This window comes from Labrus mixtus, chromosome 6 (assembly GCF_963584025.1).
Source record: "Labrus mixtus chromosome 6, fLabMix1.1, whole genome shotgun sequence".
NCBI lineage: Eukaryota > Metazoa > Chordata > Actinopteri > Labriformes > Labridae > Labrus > Labrus mixtus.
The window spans coordinates 21,620,439-21,644,103 of NC_083617.1; the positions used below are offsets into that span (position 1 = coordinate 21,620,439).

General features: G+C 37.7%; 2 protein-coding genes across 2 annotated transcripts; one reads left to right on the forward strand and one right to left on the reverse strand.

The window, feature by feature from the left end:
- Positions 1 to 667: 667 nt before the first annotated feature.
- Positions 668 to 16,232, forward strand: apmap (adipocyte plasma membrane associated protein). The gene is made up of 9 exons (XM_061040484.1): positions 668 to 883; positions 2,476 to 2,592; positions 3,750 to 3,865; positions 6,671 to 6,763; positions 6,900 to 7,016; positions 8,095 to 8,269; positions 8,769 to 8,903; positions 10,661 to 10,853; positions 13,383 to 16,232. The coding sequence occupies exons 1-9, from the start codon at positions 801 to 803 to the stop codon at positions 13,590 to 13,592; spliced, it is 1,239 nt and encodes a 412-aa protein (XP_060896467.1). The 5' UTR covers positions 668 to 800; the 3' UTR covers positions 13,593 to 16,232.
- Positions 16,233 to 17,085: 853 nt separating this feature from the next.
- LOC132975728 (cystatin-F) lies at positions 17,086 to 21,769 on the reverse strand. The gene is made up of 4 exons (XM_061040485.1): positions 21,438 to 21,769; positions 18,810 to 18,988; positions 17,771 to 17,890; positions 17,086 to 17,379 (listed from the first exon to the last, which is right to left on the reverse strand). Exons 1-4 carry the CDS (start codon positions 21,484 to 21,486, stop codon positions 17,299 to 17,301), a joined length of 429 nt encoding a protein of 142 aa, XP_060896468.1. The 5' UTR covers positions 21,487 to 21,769; the 3' UTR covers positions 17,086 to 17,298.
- Positions 21,770 to 23,665: the final 1,896 nt, after the last annotated feature.

Here is a 23,665-nt window from a genome sequence, read left to right on the forward strand (position 1 = left end):
TTCATGTTAGTTTTGAGTTCATTTATACTCTTAATACTGTCCTGATTTATCACTATCAGAGGAGAAACCCATATTATTGGATAAATGTTTTCAATTGATTGATTGTTTTCTTAATCTCTGATCTAGCTTGTTTATGCAAAGGTTGATAAGCAATGCTTGCTGACATCATCATGATTGAATTTGACTTGTCATACAGTAGTTAACAGTCTTGCGCCTATGTTATGGCTGCACCATTAAAAAAAATGTAATTGTTATTTTTGTTTTATGGCTTTTGTTGATGATGTATGAATTAATTTTTCTTATCATAGGATTCATCTTCTCCTCTTCAAATTATTTAGTATTTTACTTTTTTTTTTACATTTCCCTTTTAGCGAGTTATTACCATAGACTGTAAATGGTTATTACTGAAGAGGATTAGCATTGAAAAAAAAATGTTTTTTTTTTTTTTTTTTTAGGATTCTGGTTCCGAAAAGAATACTGAGATTAAAGTCAGAATAAAGAAAAAACTAACATCTTTTTCAGTGTCCCTAATCCTCTTCCGTACGTTATAGTTAAATAATTAAAATTGTTTTTTTTTTGCTCTTCTATCAATTTCAAGTTATTATATATTGCTTTGTACTCAGCGACGTACTAAGCGGAGGTTCCTTTATTTTGAAATTACAGACCGGAAGCTGTCAGTTGTTGTCAACACCCCGGTAGGATGGTCAGTGGCTTTATCAGGATCTCTCCCTCAGTAGGTTAAACCACCGACAGGTATCCGCTGCAGCCTCAGGTAACTCATTGTTCTGAGCGCGAGGGAGATGGAGGGTCTCCGGTTCAGGCGCGTGCAGAGACCGCAGGTCATCACCGACGAGCTGCCGGAGCACCACTACAAGGCGTCTGGGTAAGAAACGGAACCGGGACCGCGTTGCTAGTGACCCACATTCCCCCATAGAAACACAAACAAGCACCGACAGACATCATGATGTAACGGGTCTGTGAGCACCGAGAGGAAGCAGCTGCATGTTTCCGACTGATTGAATAACCGGAAGCTTCCTTTACACACTCAACCGAGCAGATGCAGAACATTTATTACCCGAGCTCCGCTGCAGTTAAATTCACGCAGAAATGATTGGAAATGTATGGATCTTAAATGGTGTATAGTTAACTTAATAGTTGTAAATGGTACCTTTATTTTTATTTCATTCCCGTATTTATATTCTTATTTTATGTGTACTCATATGCACCTGCTTCCTCTTGTCTTTTACTGCTGCAACACTTGAATTTCCCCACTGGAGATCTATAAAGGATTATCCTCTCTTATCTTATCTTAAAGCTCATACATAAAAGTAATACATTTTACATTATAGTCGCCTTTAATAATGATTGTGATATCAAACTAATTATCTGACGGCTTTAATAAAAATCAGCAATAGAAAGAAACACTTGATTCCTCTTAATGTTTTGAACTGTAAATAAAAATCAGACTTAATTGAATTAAACAAAAAGGTAAGATGTTTATAAAGCTAAGACTTTTTTGGTAGGTAGATAGAGATCTTTGGTCTTTTTCGATTCTATGACATATATTAATGTATGTCAGCTGATACATAAAGATCAAATAGGTTTTTGTTAAAAACAGATTAGTCTGTGAAATATGCGCAAGTTAATACATGCTTTTTACCTAGCAAAAGACCTCTCCAACCCTCTAAATGCTATGTCTCTAGACGCGGAAAAAGTATTTGACCGCATTGACTGGACTTACCTTTTTAGAACTCTAGAAGTATTTTGTCTGGGTCAAAACCTGATTATTCTTTCTCTAGAACCACTTGCCTGTCAAATTCGTTCAAATAAAAAAAATCAGGGTAACCAATTCTGTGGCAATGGGCTATCAAGATTTCAATGTTGTTTCAATATCGAGATTTCAATTTTGTTTCAATGTTAAGATTTCAATGTTGTTTCAATGTTAAGATTTCAATGTTGTTTCAATTCTTGATATTGACTGTGTCCAGTCACAAACTGTATATGTGTTTTACCATGTGACTTCAAACCTAGAAACTTGGGCAATTTTCTTCTCAAATTTGCTCCTTCTGTCGCTGCAGCCCTCTGTCTGCAGGAGGTTGATTGAGGACTGAAGTCATGTTAGACAGTAATACTGGACCACAGTATGTTGCCTACTCAGTTCAATATGAATTGCTTTGCTTGCTTTTATGCTGAAAAATGTTCAAACTTAACGGTTAACGTTGAAGGTGTGTGTTGAAGAGTTTTTCATGTTGACCCTTAGGCTCAACAATTTTGGTGATGGCAGAGATTTTCATATTATAACAATAACAGCAACTGAGTTCCTAATTGATTTATTTCTAAAGGAAGCATAAAGTGGAAAGAGATGGGTACCAAAGATAGACCCCTGAGGAACCCCTAAGAACATAATGTATAGAACTCAGGTTGAAGTGTAGTTTCAGGTCATTGAAGTGTTTTTGCCTTTGCTCCCTCTCCCAGCACCTACAGTGGGAAGGTTTTCCAGGTGACTCTGATCTCTCTGGGTGGCTTTGTACTTCTTCCTCTCCTGGTCATTATCCTTATCCTGGAGTCTCCCATCCATCCTGAAGTATTCAGGTGAGTCCACCCAGTCGGTCTTCTCACTGTAAGGTAAACAGTAGACATGTTCTGTGTTGTATTCTTTAGTCAAATAATGCTTTCACAATTGCACAAAACTCCTTCTTCACAAACAGCCACATTTTTCACATCCACATTACCTGGAATTTTTCCTGCTTGCCTGCTAGGGAAATTTTGCCTGATGTTTGGGCGAGTTGATGTGTAGACGGCAGACGAAGCAAGAATTATTCAGGGAAATTGACCACTGGGCGGAGGGGGTATATCCTTTTGGGCACAAAACTAGACTGTATGAATATTGAAACTGCTGCATTATGTTTTCTGTTGGCCAGTATGTCCTGAAGTTTTGTCAAAATTTTCAGGAATGCTAATGTGAAAACGGTGAAACCCTATAATCTCCGTTGGATCTCAATACTGAGTTACTTTTTTTTAAGGGCTGAAAAATGAAGACATTTTGAATGTAGCAGCCTATTCATCAGTCTGGCTCAATTTACTTAAAAAGTACCTTCAGTTTGAGCTAAATCGAGTTTACAAATAATGATATTGAATTCTTTAAATTGTTTATGAATCCTGTCTTTGTTACTTTACTTCCTTCAAAAGTGTGACTAAATCTCTATCTCTATTCCATAACATATTCACAATAGAGGAATCAATATTAATATCTTGGTGGATTTAGGTTTCTAAAATGTTATAGTGTTGTATATCTGTGATTATTTTGTAATAAACACAGTGTGGTAGTCTGTGTGGGTGCTTCATGGAGAACTCTAAACTCTGCTGCAGACATCTGACTATCTGCTGACTCTGCCAGTTTTCCTGGTTAATAATTCATTGAAACAAACATCTGATGCAGATTTCTCAGTGGGACACACAAACTCAGACATTCAATAGTTTGAACAGCCACATAGCTGTTATGCACGCACAAACAAAATATTTGATGTTTTGGTCCTAAAACCCTCAAAATGTGGTTTTCCAACACAGTTTGTTATCAAATTAAGAAGTTAGGAGTTTGATCTTCAAATATTCTAAAAAAAAAAAAAAAGTTTTTGCAAAATAAAGTATTAACTAGTATAAGAAATGAGGGGGGATAAAGCTGTATAACCTATTAGGTTGTTTTATGCATACTTGGGCACTTACTGGACTTCTTGAATTGTGTCCTGCAGTTTGAAGGAACCTCCAGTGATGAAGGGCTGCTGGGAGCCAAACCTGAAGCTCAGAGAGGCTAAGAGACTGTTTGAAGACCAGATCACCGGACCAGAATCCATCGCTAATATTGGAGGTCAGTGTACTGTTTTGTTTAGCTTAGTGTGAGGTTTAAATTAAGTTCAACGAGCAATTTGCAGGCTTGAGACCCCAGTCAATCAATGTGTAATAAAATGGTTAAGAAAATATATTTTTGACAATATACATGAATAAGTTCTTTACTGTGACTTCTGGAATCATTTTTGTACCTTTTAATTTTATTTCACAACAAGAGTTACAACAACTGGATGTGTTGTAACATGGGGGTGTCACAATGATTGAGGTCATGTTTAAACATGTCTTGTCAATGAAGAAGACATTTCTTTTATTCATGCGCCTACAAAAGACTAAAGGCTTTAAATCCGGAGCCTGCTAGATAACAACCACAGGAGAGAAATTGACTTGTGTTGTGATGGGAACCAGGTTAGAACTGGCCTGGGCAGGTACCGTGGTGAGTGACCAGCATTAGCTAGGGATATCTAGAGCTGTACATAAAACTCATTTGTGTAGTTTGTTATCACATATCAAAGGCTATAACTAATCATGAGGACCGGTCAGTAGAAGATTAATACTAACACATTGTGGTTACAAATTTGCGAGTACAAGCTGGAATCACTAAACATCTTTGTGGTTATCATACAGATGCACATTAGTCATCTGTATCCTGACCACACTGCATTATTTTAACTCTTAACTACAGGTCACTGCACACAAGCCACATCCCCAGATAGCGACAGCATGTGAAGCTGCAGTTCATGCATTATGACGGGCTGTTCAAGTAAAAGCAACATTTCTTTCTTTTGGGTTCTTAGGCGCAGAATATTTTAATTAGAGCCCAACCGATGAATCGGTCAGCGGATAATACCGGCCGATATTGGCATATCAAGTGACTATGTATCGGCTCATTTTATCAGAGATATGCACCGATATTACCAGATTTATTCACCTGTCAAATAGTATTTCATTTGAGATTCGTTGTACTACGCTAGCAGTTCTGTGCATGTATTTTTACTTGATGTACTTTTTTACAATCAGGTCTTTTTAAGTTATTGACAGTTAATGAAATGTAAACAGAAAAGACAGCAAAGAGTGTTTTGATTGCTGATGATTTCAGATTGCATTAGGAGGAGATATTCACCATTGAAATAGTTTTATGTTAGAAACATTGCAGGGTTTGACAGAGTTTAACTCTAGACTTTATGAAAAAGTGTCTGCATGCAGGTCAGGTAGTAAAGTATGTAATTTAGAGTTTTATTCATTGTCACACTTAAACAAACTAGATCACATGTTGCCTTTATGGCAGCATACTGTAAGGGTTGAAGTCATTTCTACAAGTGATTTATTAGACATTTAAAATATAGTGTCATTATTATTTAGAGAAGAAATCTAGCGGTAAAGTCACATTTTTAATGTTCTGTCATATCAATTACTACAGTAGAGACAGGAGAAAAAAATCTCATCTTGTGATGAACGTTTGTGTGAATGTGTGTTTGAGTTGGTGTCTTAAATTTCTTGCAGACTTTTTTGCTTGTCAGGATGAAAAACTCAGCTGGTGAATTGTGTAATTAAGTTTTTTTGAAATCTTTCCTGTGGCACTTTCTGGTTTTGTTTTTGTTTAAATGATTATATAAATGATGCACCTTGGAGGAACTGTAGCAACCATGAAGAGCTTCAGCCATTTTCTACACTTTTTAGTCAACACAAACATCGATCCATTAACACCACAAATGTGTCAAAGGGCAATTTGATCACACACAAACAGACGGTTACATATTTACCAAACACCTCAAATGTATGGTCCACTTACATTTGAGTAACATGCCTCCGCAGGGAGGAAGACTTATTTTTAAGTTGTCAAGATTGAGGTTGTGTTTTTTTACCTGTGATTGTTGAAAAGTATTTTGATTTCTGAACATTCAGTATATCCCCCAGAATAGATACCTGAAGTTATATGACCACTAAATAGCATTTTCCTCTTACTGACACATAGGCTATATGCTGGGAATTACACACTAAAATATTACTATAGGGCAGATTTAATTCATGGCTACACAGTCTCAATGTGTTTGCAGGGACTTTACTTTTAATAAACTATTGATTCAATTTGTTAAAACATTGCATTAATATGATTAGAGATTATTTTAAAATAGTTTTCAAATAATTTATCAAAGGCTTAGTAATATCCATACGGTCAAGTTCAGACAGTATGAATCATGACAGTTCACACCAGAGCGCACCAAAAAGTGAAAATCTTACATTTTCCATGACAGAAGTTGTTCGTTGTTGTTTAGTCAAATTCAGGGGATTTGAAATCCTTGTCAGGGTGTAAAGAATCTGCAGATGAGGCGTGATTTCAGAAGAAATTGCCGAGTTGAACTTGAGAAAAACACTTTGTGGCTGTTTGAGATTTTGCTTGGTTGAAGTGATGATCTGGTATTAAATGATGCACCTTGGAAGGAACCATAGCAACCATGGAATCCTGTACTGCCGTGTTGGCCTATTTTCACACACAAATAGACAAATAGAATATAATGTTCCTTATCCAATAACACCTCACACATGTGATTCTTTAGCTACCATTGTTTTTATGTAGTTAGAAAATGGAGAAAAACAAAAACACATCATATTTTAAATGTTTTTGTCTTATTCCCCTCCCTCAAAGACCATAAAAAGGTGAATCACTGTAAATTTACAAATGAATAATAAATAAACACACATTGATGAGTCATTCTCATTATGTTTAAAATGATCATTTACATGCAAAAGAACACAAGCTTCATTTTTGCATTCAAGGCTTTATTTCAGCTGAGCACTGACAGATGTTTTCCTCTTTGCTCTGCAGATGTTTTCTTTACTGGAACATCCGATGGGAAGATCGTGAAGCTGATCGGTCGAAGAATTCACACGGTGACGAGGCTTGGGAAACTGCCTTGTGGTGAGGAAAAAAATGAATTTTGTAATATTACTGTGATTTTAACTGTAAAGCTTCTGTTCCTTTGACTGAGGCTTCATTCATATCAGGAGACATAAACATAAAAATGAATCCAGTTTTTACGGATGGTTGTCTGCAGGGTCCAAAGAGGAGGAGTCAAGCTGTGGGAGGCCGCTGGGGATCAGAATTGGACCCAATGGGACTCTGTTTGTAGCGGACGCTTACCTGGGTCTGTTCGAGGTCAACCCCACTACAGGTGAGAGAGAGTACTGTACTAACACCCTCTGTATCATTGTACTGTATCCTTCTTTCATAAAGGTATAAAGTTTCCTCTGTCATGTTAGGGCAGATTTTGGAGGTTGTTTAATTAGCATAAAATATTGGATCTTGACACAGTGCTCTCTTGTTCACACAGCTGCAATTACATAATCCCATAATAAGCTGTCAAAGAGGTGGAGTTGAGGCGGGTCAAATAAATATTGTAGCTGTTGCAACACGCTCATCTTGCTCATCTGGCTCATCTGGCTTGCATGTTCCAAACAATGATAACAACATGAATAAAGCAGACAGTTTGAGTCAGTAATGTCAATCAAATCAGGTCCTATTTATGCTTCATTATGCATTAATTATAGCTTTGATATAATAAAATGGAGGAGTTAATAAAAAATGAAAACCCTTTACAATTTTTACAAATAAAGGAATGAGCTATAGTGATCAAAGAGGTTTTTGTACGAGGCTGTAAACATGATGAATTGTATTTTATATATTGTAATAGCTTCTTATACTGTATTATTTAAGTTGTTGCTGGTTCTGCTTTATTCCTTGTAAATTGTTTAGCACCAATACACCAAGTCATATTCCTTGTATGTGTAAATGTACTTGACAATAAAACTCGATTCTGATTCTGATAAGCTGTTAAAATTTGATCTCTACTGATATCAGTAATATCCAGTATTTTACCAATATACCTGGTTGGAAAAATTGAAGATATCATCCAGTTCTACATTACATGTAAGCAGAACTGGCAACCCCAGTGCATTAGTTAAGAGTTTTCTGTGTATTCTGACATGTGGTGTATGAACAGTGAAGCTCTGTGTGATGGATGTGACTGCATTACTTACTGCCCACAGTTACTAACACTGCTGTTGTTGCTATTGTTACCTGTGGACATGTGTTGTTATGAGCAGCAGTTTGATCAGTCTACTCAGCATGAACTGTTTCCACGCAGCATTAAAACACATCCTCTTCTTGGATTATTGGGTTTTGTTCCACTAATGTTCAGCAACATCACAACTCAAACTCAAGTGTTTGTTTGTTTTTGTTTTACTTTGCAGGTGAAGCGACCAGGTTGGTGAAAGGGGGTGAGGAGGTTGCTGGCCGGAAGCTGTCATTCATCAACGACTTGGCGGTGACGCAGGATGGAAAGAAGGTGTACTTCACAGACTCCAGCAGCAGGTGGCAGCGCAGAGACTACCTGAACCTCATCATGGAGGCCACTGCTGATGGACGGTGCACTAGAGTTATTATTTACTATACACTCTTAGCTGGTGTCCAGTGTCTTGAAAAGGACTAGGGTTGTTCAGGGTTATTGTTATTAAGCTTTTGATACTATTTTGTTTCATTGAGCCCTCTTTGTATCAATCTGCTGTTAAAATCAAATTCAGCTTCAGAAAGAAAATACTGTATATGCCTCTACAGAAATGAAAAGAAAAATACAACAAGCACATTTTTAAACAAAAAAAAGTTTACATTTTTATTCCACTGCTACTGAATGCCTTAACAACTGTCATGTTTAAATATTACAGCAGACAACATCATGATCATGAAAAACTGTTTTCTAGTGCATTCAATGTAACTGATCAATTTCCAGTAATGATTTGTATTTTAATTTTCCCAGTAATGATTCTGTTTTTAAATTCAACATCTTCATCTAAAGTTTCACAATTGAAGCTCTCCAGAATATAAGCCTTTCTGTCCTGATGACATTTCTGTTGCCTCTTGTTTTCAGAGTGTTGGAGTACGACACAGAGAGCCGGGAGCTGACCGTGGTGATGGAGAACCTTCGTTTTCCGAACGGCATCCAGCTGCTGCCTGATGAGGAATCTGTGCTGGTGGCAGAGACCACAATGGCCCGGATACGCAGGTAACACACGTGGCTGACCTGAACCTCCACTAACAGGCAGTTTATATTTATTAAACAGGCCAAGCTAAGTCATTGCTTTCACCTGTTACCAAAAAGAAAGTGCTTTAATAAAAGCAAATATATTTTCCTCTTAAATTCCAGTTTTTCAAAGCCTAAGCCCATTCTCTATAAATCCTTTACCAGCACAGTATATCATTGATATTTGTATTTGATTAAAAACTGAACTGGAGTTAAATCTTTACAATCTCACTGTGTTGCTTGTGTTCCATGTGTATACATTTTATCCCAGTTCAGAACTACTGGAGAACATTGGTCTAGACCTGTCTCCTCAAATCACTTGATACAGATGTGATCTTTCACATCGTTTTCTGCTTTTTTATTTCTGAAATTCACAAAATCTCAAATGAAGACGTTTTTTTACGATTTAATTCTTTGTTGTCAACTTCCCAACAAAAGACTCAAACTAAATGTAGAAGAATGCAACCATTAATGTGAAAAAACAAACGTAACTATACCTCAAAAGTACAAAAGTCAATCTTCTTCCCATAAGGAAATTAAATAAACAGTCGTATCATGAGTAAGAAAGCTAAATGGAATAACATTCAGAAAAAACTAAAAGCTGATTAGCTTAATTAAAAAAAACAAAAACATGCAGTTCTGCAAAGTATAAAAAAAGTAACATTAAAAAAATGTCAAAATGAAAGTCTTGATATAAATTGCTTGATAAAAGAAATAAAAAATTGCAATATTAAGCGTATCTAACTCAAAATAGAAAGAAAGAGATCAAATCTCAAGAATTAATATGAACTGCCACAAAGCAAAAAAATAAATAAAGGGAAGCGTAAACTGTTATAAAATGCTGTGATGGAGGAGGAAGACGGCTGAGATGTTGCCTCATGTTTCCATAGAAACAAGCTGTGTGTGTGTCAGATCAGTGGTTATAAGAAGCGTATCCTACCTGCGGTTTCTGTAAAGAAGTTAAAATGTGAAATAAAAGATAAATACTTTTATTGTATTCTTATCTTGAAACACTCTGGGTTATTAAACTCACTAAATGTGTCCATCGGATGTGAATGTCTTTGCACACCCAAACCTGATTTTTATGTCTTGTCTATTTCAAAAACGTTGAGATTGCAGGTTTTGGGGATGTCACTACCAAGTGATAATATTGAATGAGCATTCACTTAGGACTGTGTGGTTGGTTAAGTAGTAGTGATATTCGCCTTTGGGTGTTGGTTAGAACACACAGGATTCTCAGATACAGTGTTACTTTCTTTACTGGCTTCTTAGCATCCCAACAGCACAGTGTTGCACCAATGATGCTGACCGGTGTGGAGTCTTCTACTATGTGTGTTGTAGTTCTTTTTAGCGGCAAGTAAATCCACTCAGCTCTCACCTCCTGCTGTGCTCATAAACTTACTGTATTCACATGTCGAATTCACAGACTGGGTCATCAATATTTTGCCATCACGGAATCAATATGAATGTACAAAGACATAATGATGGCTGAGCTTAGTCATGGCACCTTTTGTGGGAACGCGGTGTGAAAAGGACTACAGTCAGACTGAACAGGGCTAGAGTGATGCAGTAAAAACTATGGCAGCCAAGAAGCGATGTGACAACATGTACAATAATAATACCATTTTATTTGCCAACTCTTATACAGTGAGAAAATATTTCAAACTGAATAAAAACAAATGTTGAATGGCTCCTCGCATTTGACGTCAGCCACTATAAACTGTGTCTTTCTTTCTCAGAGTCCATGTTGCTGGTCTAAACAAAGGGGGAATGGACACGTTCATTGACAACCTGCCTGGTTTTCCCGACAACATCCGTCCGAGCTCAACCGGAGGTTACTGGGTGGCCATGTCTGCTGTGCGGCAAAACCCTGGCTTCTCCATGCTAGACTTCCTGTCCCAGAGACCCTGGATCAAGAAATTCATCTTTAAGGTAAAGGGACAGAGAGAGCGTAAGAGAGTATGCCTAATTTTCCTGGACTTTATAGAAAAACTTCTAGTTTGGAGGTCCATTTACTAACAACATCCAGGTGGAGACTGAAGAAGTCCCAGGTGTCAATATAGAAACAAATGAATACTATCAGGTATACATATAGGGACAACAACATCTTGCAGGTGTCCAAGCAAAGAGAATAAGAAATCTAAAGTACCCAAAGAGACCATTCTTGCTGTGTCTCAAGTCAAGGGTAGCAGCCTTTGAAGGACATCATAGCCTTCATAGCCTGTGGACAGTGCTAAGGCCTGAAGAGAAATGAGACTGGTCTGGTATAAAGATTTCATGGTAGACCGGACCAGGGACAATATTATTTTAAAGATAATTTTAAGACTCAAGGACCTTTTTTTAACATTAGTGTTGATAGCTATTAGATCGCGTTGAAACCATCTGTTACTCAAACACTTGAGAGTCTTCCAGCTTGTTTTAATTGGCACACAACGAATGTCAGGATATGTTGGGCCAGGATTGATAAACTGGATGGATCCTTCAATGCCTGGAGAGAGTAGGACACATTTGAAGGAGCCTTCAAATTGGGATCGCCTTCAACGCCTTTTGTTGACACAAAATCATCTCACAGGTATCTGCAGAGCGACAGAAATGACTAATATGGCAACACATAGATATAACACAGCTTGCAGATGTGGAAATTAATGATAAGAACCCTAAAATCACCTAAGACACAATATGACAGGTATCCATATAAAGATTAAAACAACTTGCATGTGTCTACATAGTGGATAAGAACTTTCAGGTGTTTACAAAAAGATGACTCACAGTTGTCTGTGTATCCACAGACGGAAATAAAATTCCAAGTGTCTAACTAGGGACAAAAGCAACTCCCAGGTGTCCACATAGAGTTGACTTAAGAATGTGTCCATATTTATTCTACATAGAAGTTTAATTGCTGGGGTCTCAAATTATAGAACAGTGCGTAGAATCTATACTAAAAGTGTACATATGCCAAAAAATCGACAATAGTTTGCACCAAATTAACTCTGATTTATAAAACTCTGCGTACACACACCTGTCAGCAATGCTTCCTTTACAAATCACAATCCACCTGAAAATGTGCACACGTGGATTCAGCCTCATAATCCACTCTTAACACGCCCACATTCAACCATAAATGGTCAATGCATACAGCCCATCATGAATGAAAATGCAAACAAGCTAGCAAGCAGAGTAAATGTTTTCAATGTTGAATAACAGCGACCAGAAGAAAAGAACGGACCCAGAAATGAAGCGGAGGTTTAGAAAGCATGCACCTTTTGTTGGCTACAGCAGGAGGGTCAAGGAAAAAAGGAAAATCTGAGAATGACACCACATTGCTGTTGCATTCACACACACACACACACACACACACACACACACAGTGTATCTGCAGTGTTTATATGTTTACTGGACCCACACTGAGTTCTTCTTATAATGAATCAACAACAACTTTTAATCTTTGAGAACATTTTATCATGGCACTCTGCCTGTAATATCATTGATAATGAGATGTCATGATCGTGTTAGAGATGCCCAGATATCATTTCTAGCTGGTGATGAAGATGTGCTGAGTCATGAAAAGGCAAAATATGGTGAACGGTCACGGCCGTGTCTCAGTGCACTATGTGCGTCTTACATCACAGTAATAATTATCAAAACTTAAAATCAAACTTGATTACATGCTTTGGATTATTGCACGTCATTGGATATTGGAAAATATTGATAAGAACTACATGCGCTATGGTTTTTGCGTTAGCTGAATGTGGATTTCTACTTTAGTGTTTAAGTTAGAATACGGGGCGGTCCTCTGCGCTCTGGATGATTGAAGGTGAGACAAAGGTGATGAAAATTGTGGAGGACTTAAAAAAAAGTTTGTAACTTTTCGTATATAAACTTCTGGAAAGCGGTTCACTACATACACACATATAAATGAAACTGCTGGTTTGAATAATTATGATGACGTGGATCTGTCAGTCATTTTTGATGGTATAGTGAAGTTAAACCATTGAGAGGCATCAATATACTTATTGGCTTTAATTCACCACCTCACAGATTGTGTTGCCAATTTCTCCTGCCTCCGAAATGTTTGTTCACAAGGGTCAGAGTTTTTTTTTCTGGTGCGCACATTCTACTGTCAGGTTTGTGTTTATAGATCCAAACCGTTGCATATTCCAGTTTCAGGCCCTATTTTAAAAAATATGAGGTCTGTTGATCAAGCTAATCTCTTTCTTAAGTCTTGACCTGGAGAGGTTTTGAAAGCTTTTTTCTGGAATATGTCTTTTCATGTAAAACAGAGGAAAAAAATCAGCAAGGTCATGAAAGTTTATTTAAGGTATTTTGAAAAAGACAAGTGGGTACAATACCGTCTCTTTATCTTTTCTTTAACATCCTTTATCTTCTAATGACAAATACTTCCCTCCCTACTTCCTTCCCTCACCATTCTTCATGGCTCCCCCCCCCCCCCCCTCCCTCCAGATCTTCAGTCAAGATGTGTTGATGAAGTTTGTCCCTCGGTACAGCCTGGTGGCGGAGCTCCACGACGGTGGCATCTGCACAAGGAGCTTTCACGACCCAAACGGCCTGGCGGTTGCGTACATCAGCGAGGTCCACGAGCATGACGGCAATCTGTACCTGGGCTCTTTCCGCTCACCGTACATCGCCAAACTTGACCTGAGCAAGGTCTAGTAAAACGATTAATAGAGACCATCACAGACAGACATTTGTGACTCAGTTTGAAGTCTCAAAAAAGTGACAGCCTTCGTATTTAATAGTGATTTAATGGACCAGGGTGTGAAATAGAAACCGTCACAGGTGGTCTTTTGTCAGGATCAAATGGCAGTTGGTCAACAGTTTTGAGCCAAATTTCTCCAAAGCTATTTGATGGATTAACAGAGAATTAGTTTGAACACTCATCGGCTCCTGAGGATAAATCAAAGGATAGCCAGTTGAGGTGAAAGGTGTGTGGGTGTGCTTTTGAATGGGCTGTATTGTTTTAGTTGTAGGACTGGGTTTAGACCTTCAGAACTTTTGGTACTTAATGTGTCTGTTGCACTGAGCATCCGCAGACCTCCCTCAGCGGATGAGAATAGATTGAGCTGCTAACTTTTATTTTTTGATCCATTAATCAACTATAAAATGCCAAACAAACAATGAAAATAAACACATGCGAGACGTATGACGAAGCAGATACTTTCAATTCAGAAGCTTAAAAAAGCAGAAGTGAAGTATTTTGTTTTAGAGATGACGAAAAGATTATTGAATTATTACAATTGTTGTTTATTTTCATCGTTGATTTAGCAAATTAATATTCCTGTTAATGTCTGATCAGACAATTTTGAATTTAAGTCTCAATTTATCAAGTGTATTTAGTTTTTCTTTAACTTGTGTCTAACTTGGCCTCTTGTTCACCTAAAACATTTGTATTTTTCAGGATGAGGTCTTAGGACTATATAGTTTAAAATTGATACTGAGGCACTAATTGGCCCAAGCATCAAAAGATTTTGGCATAGATTTATATTTAACTGGCTAAACTAGCTGAAAACTGTTCGCAAGCTAGCTCAAGCTAATTCATTTGCCCACAAACACGCTAGCTTACCCACTAGCTCGCTAGCCTCAATTGCAATCCTTCTAGTTAGCAAACTAGCTTGGAAATAGCTATTTTATAATTTGTTCAGGCAAACAGAAGGGGTTAGTACATGTAAGCTTGACTATTTGTATTTTTGCCCATTATTCTTAATTCACAGCACATTTCACTACCTCTGGTACAAACGTTTTAATGTCTGCTGACATGACGCACTATGTCCTACTTATAACAAGTGAGAGATATCAGGTGAAGTCAGAGCTACATATTCTTGTTGAAAAACAGATAAACAGCCTAAAATAGCGTCTTGTCGTGTTACTTTCACTCAGCTCCTAAACAATTAGCCGAATGGACAGTTTTAATGTTAGCATACAGTAGGATTACTTTTACATTTAGCTGCCAGCAGAGACACATTTTCAGCCACTGTGCCAACAGTTTGTCACTCTTGTGTTGCTGTCAGAAAAACTCCTAGTACTCTGAACAGGAAGTATAAGTTCAATGCTGACGTGAGCATTTTTAACCATCAGCTTTTAAATTTTTCAGTTTAAACAGACAAGAAAAAAACCCATAGATGACATAGATTACTTGCTTTTCAGCCTTATTTATCTTTGATTTTCACTCTGGAATCTCCCGCTTCTACCATCCACCCCAGAGTAACACAACATGAGTCTTGTTTAAAAATAGTCGCTGACATATGCAGATGATTAAATCACTTTTATATATTTGTATTCCCAACAAATTGTGTATCTGATTTCAATATGCTGGGTTAAAAAAAATGTTTTTCAAATCGTGTCAGTATCACAAGCTTATTATTTTTTAGGACCACTCTAATAATATATACTCTTAATATTGGGTCTAAAAACCCCAACTTGTATTTAATATCGTATAGATTAATGACTTCATGATCTGAAATTATTATCCAAACACAACTGTTTCCAATTCTCTTGAGACCAGAATGTCTCTGTTTTTCTGATCCGCACTGTGTCTGTGTCATTATCCTGGGTGTTGAAGTATTTTCATGAAGCTTGACGATCACATACATACGACTCGCTCGGTTTAGCTCATTTAGCTCATTTGGTTTCTTGCTGACGTATAGCAGTGTTTAAGCAGCTGAATCATAATTGAAGTATGAGGTTACTATGACTCTAATATGACCTTATTGAAGGCCTATAATCTAACTCAGGGGAGACAGACAATTCACATTCTGATAAAAGCTTCTGTACTTCGTTTGTTCCTTACAAGAAAAAGTTTTGTGTTTTAATCCGATCTGGTGTCATGAGTTTCTCTGGTCTGGATCATCTGGATATGACAAGTTAATGAAGTCGAGTTAACAGGCCGGAAAATGTGAAAGGTTTGCGGTTGTTTTCAGCACTTACAGAAAAAGTGTTTTTTCTTGTGTTTGTTGTGAAAAAGTTTTCTTGTGTGGTGAGAAGTTTTATATTTTGTTTCTTTAAATGAAGTGCCAAATTTAATTTCTGTTTTGATGTTCGATTTTGCACTAAAAAAAAACCTGATAAACTGAGCTTCTGTTTTAGCACTCAAAACATTTCTGTGAGGTGAAGCTGTTGTGATATAAACTTTTATTAGTGTTTTAGTTATTTCCTTTCTGTTTTCAGTGTTTCCCCCTCTCAGTATGTGTATGATGACAGATTGCACTCTGTGAACTCTTTTCCTTTTTTTTTTTTATCATGAATCTTTTTTGCAGCTTCTCGGCTTCTTTTGAATAAAACATAATCAAATCTTCAGTATTTTAGTGTGTAACTTTCCCGTGGAGGATTTTGTCTTTATCATTCCTGTTAATATAAAACTCGTATTGGAGAGTTTCTACCTTTATTTTGTGTTGGGTCTGAACAAACCATTTAAAACACCAATGGTATAAGAACAGAAACTCACTTTACCATTAAAGGCAGTGGTGGACCAGACACACTCTCCTGTGGTCTTGGAGGTTAAATAACTTTTACTCTTTGTAAATGTCCTCTATGAAAGAGGAAAACGTGCAGCCACAGTGTGGAGCACTTTGATTCGGCTCAATATGCTCAAACAAAAATTCTGTTTAAATATACAATACAATTTAAGATAAATAAACTAGATTTATTTGAAGACATGGTCAGCTTAAGGTGTTACTGTTGTTGGAAGGTTTCAAACAAAAAAATATTTCTGTATTAAGTCAATCAACAACTTCACACCAATACTCATGAAGGTTTTTCATATTTTTAATTGGTTATATATCTTTTAAATTAGTATTTAAACATAAGAAAAAAACATTTTTTATTCATATTGAAATAAAAAAATCAGACAATGAATCACCCTTTTAGAATTTCATCGGATAAAAAAGTGATTTTTAGGTTCTTTATGTTCTTCACTTTACAATCCATTTTTGTGGAAATCAAATACGTATGCAGCTTTCTATAGCAGAAACGTCACGTTTTGAACAGTTTGACTACATGGCTTGTGTGTTCTTGTGAGGACGGTGTAACTGCTGTTATACTTCCTCCTGATCAGCAGAGGGCCTCGTCTGAACTCCACACAACCATACATTTCAGATGCAGCTGAATTCACGTTAGATTGGAGTAAATACACAAATAAATACTCAGTAAAGAAGCTAATAGATTGATTTTATTTTTGTGAGACATTTAGTTTGACAGATAAGAGGAGGTGTAGAGCAGCAGGTCAAACAGGTGAATTTGACTTCAACAGGTAAACCCTATCTGGACATGATGAAGATCATTGAGGATGAGGGTGAACATTGAAGATGGTGGAGGATGGTGGTGACAGAGGATGACAAGGTATGTGGAGGGTCAGCTGGTGGTTTCACGGTTTACAGACAAACACCTGAATTGTGCTCTTTTTATTCCAGGGAATCACCCAAACCTCCAAGTGACACTTAAAAGTCTGGAAAACACAAGGAAGAAAGTTACATGAAATATGACGAATAAGAATAAAACGTAGGAATCAATAGATAAAATATGACATAAAATCATATTTCTTCATTCATTTTGGGGCTAAAATAGCATTTACCTTTTCATCTGAAATGTTTTTGTTATTTTAGTTTTTATTGTCCTACATTCTTTGTAATATTTTCAGGATTTTCAAAGTGTCATGCTATCCTTTTCTCCACGTAAAAAGCAAAAACAACATCCATGTCTGAGTGTGGTTTTTCTTCATTGTCAAAGGATTTGGGGACAACAGCAGGTGGTCAGATTACAGACGACCACATCTGGATTGATGGATTTATTCTAATAGGATCAGTGTATTGAGTCACCATCACCTGCTCTGTACTCACCTGGTGCAGACGACCTTCAGGCTGAAAGTCACAGTTTGACAGGTTGTTGTTGTTGTCTCGTTTACGACAAACGGTTCTGGAAATCTCCAAATCTACAATGTACCGAATTCCCTTCACAATCTGAAACACGCAAACACACATGACATGCAGCAGTGAAGCTGAGAAGAAGCAAAAATAAAAATCACATTTTGTATACTATAGGTTTATAGTAGTAAAGTAAAAATGCAATACCAACTCAAATGTATACTAAACACAGTGGTTCTCAACCTTTATTGGCTCATGACAGCACTTTGACTTCACAAAACTATGTTGACCGCTAACAACCAAAACACAAACAGCTCTTTGATAAAATGAATTTGTTTTCAACCATCTAAAAGTTTTTCTACTGTGATTCAGTAAACATTCATTTTAGAGCACATTTAGGCTGAGATGACATTTCTGCACAATGGATGATAGAAAGAGACTCGTTTCTAGTTTTGACATTTGCTACGGCCCACAGTAGCCTGTGTTCAATATATTTTATTATACAATATATTTATTATTGATCAATAAATAGAAATGTCAGGCGACCCCATTTGAATTTACCCCCAGGTTGGTAATGCCTAGCTTGAAATGTCTTCTAATTATGTACAATTTATTCATGTTTAATTTCAAATTGCTCTGTAAGATGTGATATGTACACACTTGAATTCACTCTGACGCACTTTTAACCAAAGTAATATCAGAGATTCATGTATTAAATAGAAGCTACATGCAGGAGAATGAGGGAGCTCTAACAACAGTTTAAATGAACTGAAGCCGTGTTTTAAACTCGTAAATAATAAGGTTCATTTGAATTGAGTGTGTGAGTCTTTATCTTTTATCTCAAACAGTTTGGGGTAATAAAGAAACCTAAGTTTGTTAATTCCAGTACAACATGAGTAAATGATGTTTGTATGATAGTTAAACAATCATTCAGTCAGACTATTTAAAACAAGCAGCACAGAGTTTATTCTGCTCCCTGGACCCCACAGGTAGTGACGTTATTCTTGTGTCTTACTTGCCGCTGTGCTCTGCGGATGGCGGAGGGCTTGAAGAGATAGGCATCGTTTGATTGGTTGTTGAATGAGTAGGCAGCAGCGAGGACCACCTTCTGGAGGCTGCTGTCTATCCTGCTGATGTTGTATGGAGATCCAGGCATGGAGTGGCCATGATGGCTGCTGGCTGCCAACATCACCTCTGCAAGAGAAGAGGATGAGGGTCACCTCTGATAATCTTTGATTGCTTACGTCATTTTAATTATACAGCACATTCACTCAAGTAGCTCTTATGCCTCACCCTATTTCCTTAAAAGTTGGGATGTTGTGTAAAATGTAAAAAAATAACTGAACGCGATGATGTGCAAAACATTGAAGCACTATGTTCGATTGAGAATAGCCCAAAGACGGAGACATTCCCTTGTTTGGAGGAAATAATATACCCATTTTATATCTATCATTCTTGCTTAAAGGTCCCATATTATGCTTTTTCTGGTTTTATATGCCCTTTAGTGTGTTTTCCATGTATCCTGTGCATGTTTAGGCACATCTATGTGCAAAAATTCAAAGTCCTCGGAATCGCGGCTTCTCCTACGTCCTCCTGTTAGCTGTAGCATTAGCTGCATGTAACGCTCGGTTCTAGCCCCCCTCAATAAAAATGTGTCAGTGCAGCGTCATTGTCAGTGTGAGATCACTGATCTAAGCCCATTGGCTCGTTGTGACAAGCCCTGCAGCTCATGTTGAAATTTCCGAGACGCGTGCTGAGCAACTGACCAATAACGACAGAGTGGATCGGGAGACCAATCAGAGCACTTGGCCCACGTGGGGCTCTGCAGTGGGGGCTCAGCAGAGTGTAGCTGACGGACAAAGAGCGTAGAGGGAGCAAGGAGGAGCAGTACATGAAAACAGACACTTTTTTCGGACTTTAGCTATTGTGAACGTACAAAAGTAGATACATAGATTAAATATACGAACCCCAAAAAGGGCATAATATGGGCTCTTTAATGTTGTATTTCAGCTGGTCAGTGGTTCAGGGTCTCCTTGGTCTTATGTTACTCAGTATGCTGCTCTCAACATTGTTAACATGTGAGAAGTCAGCTCGGCAGGCAGACCAGTTGGACTCTTTTTCTACAGAGCCACGCTGTGGTACGTCCAGAATGTGGTTTGGCAATGTCTTAAATAAAAAGGAAGATGTCCACTTGGCAGCATATGTTGCTCCAAAACCCTGAAGCCTATTTAATGCACGTGTACCATCAGGGATGCTGGCTTTTTACTGAGTGGTGAACCCCTCCCCAGCTTTACTTTAGAAAGACTCAGCCTCACGGGGTGCTCTTTTGAGTATACTATGTATTATATTTGGAAGTATTTCACAACTTTTCCAGTCTTTTGTTGCCATTATCCCAACGTTTTTAGAAACATGTTGTCTGCATCAAATTTAAACTGGGAATATCATTTTCAGTAAAAATGAAATATTTGTAATATTTGACATGTTGTAGTATGATTTGATTTTTTTCCTGACATGCTCTTGTAAGAAAACATTGGTTAGAGGATGTGTCATACAGTAAACAAGGCTTGGGGTGTTTTAGAAATGATGTCATCGTGCAGTTTGTCCAGCAGCACATGCTTTGACTCCATCTACAATACTCTTAGCACTGTCTGCGTCACAAGCTGAAAACTCAGGTGAGCACGCGGTGAAACAGGAAAGGTCAATAATTGATTAGCAGGAGGGGCAAGGATGGCCTAGCGGTTAGGTCGCACACCATCAGAAGCTAGAGTACATCTATGGTGGTTTTCAACAGATTGTTTCACAGTTATTATAACATGCTCTACTTCAACAAAACATCAAATTAAAACCTGGATTTATACTCAACTACTATACATGTTCCCAGTCAACACTGAGTTTTAATAATATTTGTTGTTATTTTAAATTTAGGCTACTTGCATTATGAACCTCACTAATTTCTACATTGACTGAGTTCAGCTTCAGATTGTAGCGTCATTTCGAGGAAGAATCACTTAATTTTAAAGAACATTCAAGACTGGAGCCAGGATATTTTTTGTAGTAACTTCTAAAAAACCCTCGTTACCAACAAAGTCTCAAAAGGATTCCCCTGTATCTCAATACCCTGAAGACAGTACAACACCTATGTTATGGTTACGGGGTATATAAAAATCATCTCTCTTCTTTTTTTTGCGGCAGAATGACAAACTATTGTCTCGTTTGTGTGACAGAACTCAAGTTTATGAAGATGTGTGTTGGAAAACAGCTGAAACTACAAGAAACAGTCAGGGTCTTAAAGCCAACATGTCTCGAGACTCTTCCTTGATCACCTCCCTCCAGTTTGATCAAAGACTATCTGAAATTGACAGTGAGCTTCTGAATAGTAAGCATTGGTTTGAGATCTCTTCCTGTAGCATTCTGAATTCACAGTTTTACATTCAAGCTGTTTTAAAAATTGAGTAAAGATGGAAAGAAGGAAATAACCTAGAAAATGGTGAGCTGATTCTGAGAGAGGGATGCAGGAAACTGAATCGAACACAAATGAAAAGCGACAGAAATAATAACTTCACATCCAGAACATTTGAACATTTGCAACATCGGAGACAAAATTACACAAACAAAAAGTATATGTTGAAGTTTGTTTTTTTACCCAGAACACCGAGTAGAGAGAGCAGCAGCAACGTCTTCAGTCCCATCATGCACTCTGGTTGTGTTCTCTGTGAGCACTCTTCTGTTTCCTGTGAGGTGGCGACACTTTGACCACAGATCAGATCTGTTCACAGCAGCAGGAACAAACGCTCATGTTTGTTTCTTCACACTCAGCAGATGCAGGACACGTCTGTTCACTTCCTGTCGTTTTAATAGCTTCCTGTATCTACTCAGAGGCTGAACTCACCGTAGGTCCAGTGAGCTCCAGTCAGGTCAACTCCTGCAGCCTGATGGTGAAATGTTTCAGTTTGTCTGCATGCAGAGCAGCTCAGCTTCTTCACAGCTGATGGTGATCAATGAGTTTAGGCCCCCGCCTCCTCGTTTCAACACTCAAACCAGTTCAACATGGCAGCTTCTCTCCCAAACACACATAATACTCACAGATAAAGAGAACATTTACACAGAACTTACAAACACACTTTGTTATTAAAAGTGACAGAAACAAGTCCGGAAATGTTCATGTGAAAAACGTTGTCTTTTGTCTGAAAGCTCCTGTGAGGAGTTTTAGTATCAAACAGTCTAAAGTTAATAGTGATGAAGATCATAAAGAGGTAAAATGACACATTTTCACTAAAGTAAATTATGGCTATCCCTTAAATTCATTTAAATATTTTTTTTTTTTTGCTTTATCATGCTGACTGTTCTTCTGTAACGCACAATGAGATCTTTTAAGGACTGGTGCGACAACCACTATCAATCAATCAATCAATCAATCAATTTTTATTTGTATAGCGTGAACTCATAACAAGTGTTATCTCGAGACACTTTACAAGAAGCAGGTAAAATACCTTACTCTTTGTCTGTTAACATTACAAAAGAGCAGGTAAAAACACCTTACTCATTGTTATGTTACAAAGATCCGGCCTATCCATCATGAGCACTTTAGCAAAGCAGCAAAAGTTACAGTGGTAAGAAAAAACTGCCTTATTAAAAGGCAGAAATCTTCGGCCGGATCCCCGGCTCATGATGAAACAGCCTTCACAGGTCTAGGCTGCGCCGAGCATTGGAAAGGGATAGGGGGAGAGATGGGATAAAATGCAGGAAGAGGGATAGGCCATATTTTTAAATTAAACAAAACCAAAGAACTCATATTTGACCCCATGACCCTGTGATAATTAACAGCTGTGCGATTGAGCAGGTGCGCTCATACAAATATCTGGGCATACATAAACTGAACTGGTCTGCCCATGTTGATTACTTTTGTGTCATACTGGCTCAGAGACTACACTTTCTCTGCAGACTGACTGTTTGGTGTTTGCAGAAATATTATGTTTACATTTTACACTTCAGCACTTTGAAGTATAATCATGTATAGGATATTAATTATGATGCGTTCTAATTTATAACTCCTTCAAAAGAACGTGAGTGGAGTGGTGTTTGTTCTGTTTTTTTGCATTTTGTTTTTCTGATAGTACTATAAGTGTGCGGCCTTGGTTCAAGTCCAGCCTGTATATTCTTTTCTGGCATGTCATTCCCCACTCTCTGTCCCTGGTTTCCTGCTCTGTCCACTGTTCCATCCAATAAAGGCAAAAAGCCTCAAAATGAAATTGATTAGTCCGTTTATTATTATTTAACAAGTTGACTTATGTAAGAAAACAGCTTTGTGGGAAGCATTTATATGTATAAAGAAAAGGTCTATTTTGTATTTAGTCATGTATTAATTGTATTAGTAGTCCTTAAAAACCTCATGTGTTCAAAAAAGCTATGAACTGCTCCAGATGCTGGTCCATGAAAAAATGAAACTTCATTAACTCAAACGTTTCACTTTTCTGAGAAATTGAATGGCCTAACGATATTGTTTTGGATGGCAGAAGCCGATCTCCTCAGGTCTAAAAGAGGAAAAAAATAAGACTTGCATTGCCAACTTGGACCGGGAAATGTATAAAAGAATGAAGTCTTGTTTGAGCCGCTGAAAAAACAAAAGAAATTAAGAAAGAGCGGACAGTGAGACATCTGGTTTTTGAATGGGTGAGAGAAGGAGTTGGGATTGGCTGTGTGTGTGTGTGTGTGTGTGTGTGTGTGTGTGTGTGTGTGTTTTTGTGTGTGTGTGTGCGTGTGTGTGCGTGTGTGTGTGCGTGTGTGTGTGTGTGTGTGTGCGTGTGTGTGTGCGTGTGTGTGCGTGTGTGTGTGCGTGTGTGTGTGTCCTATCTGTAAGAGGGACCGAGCAGA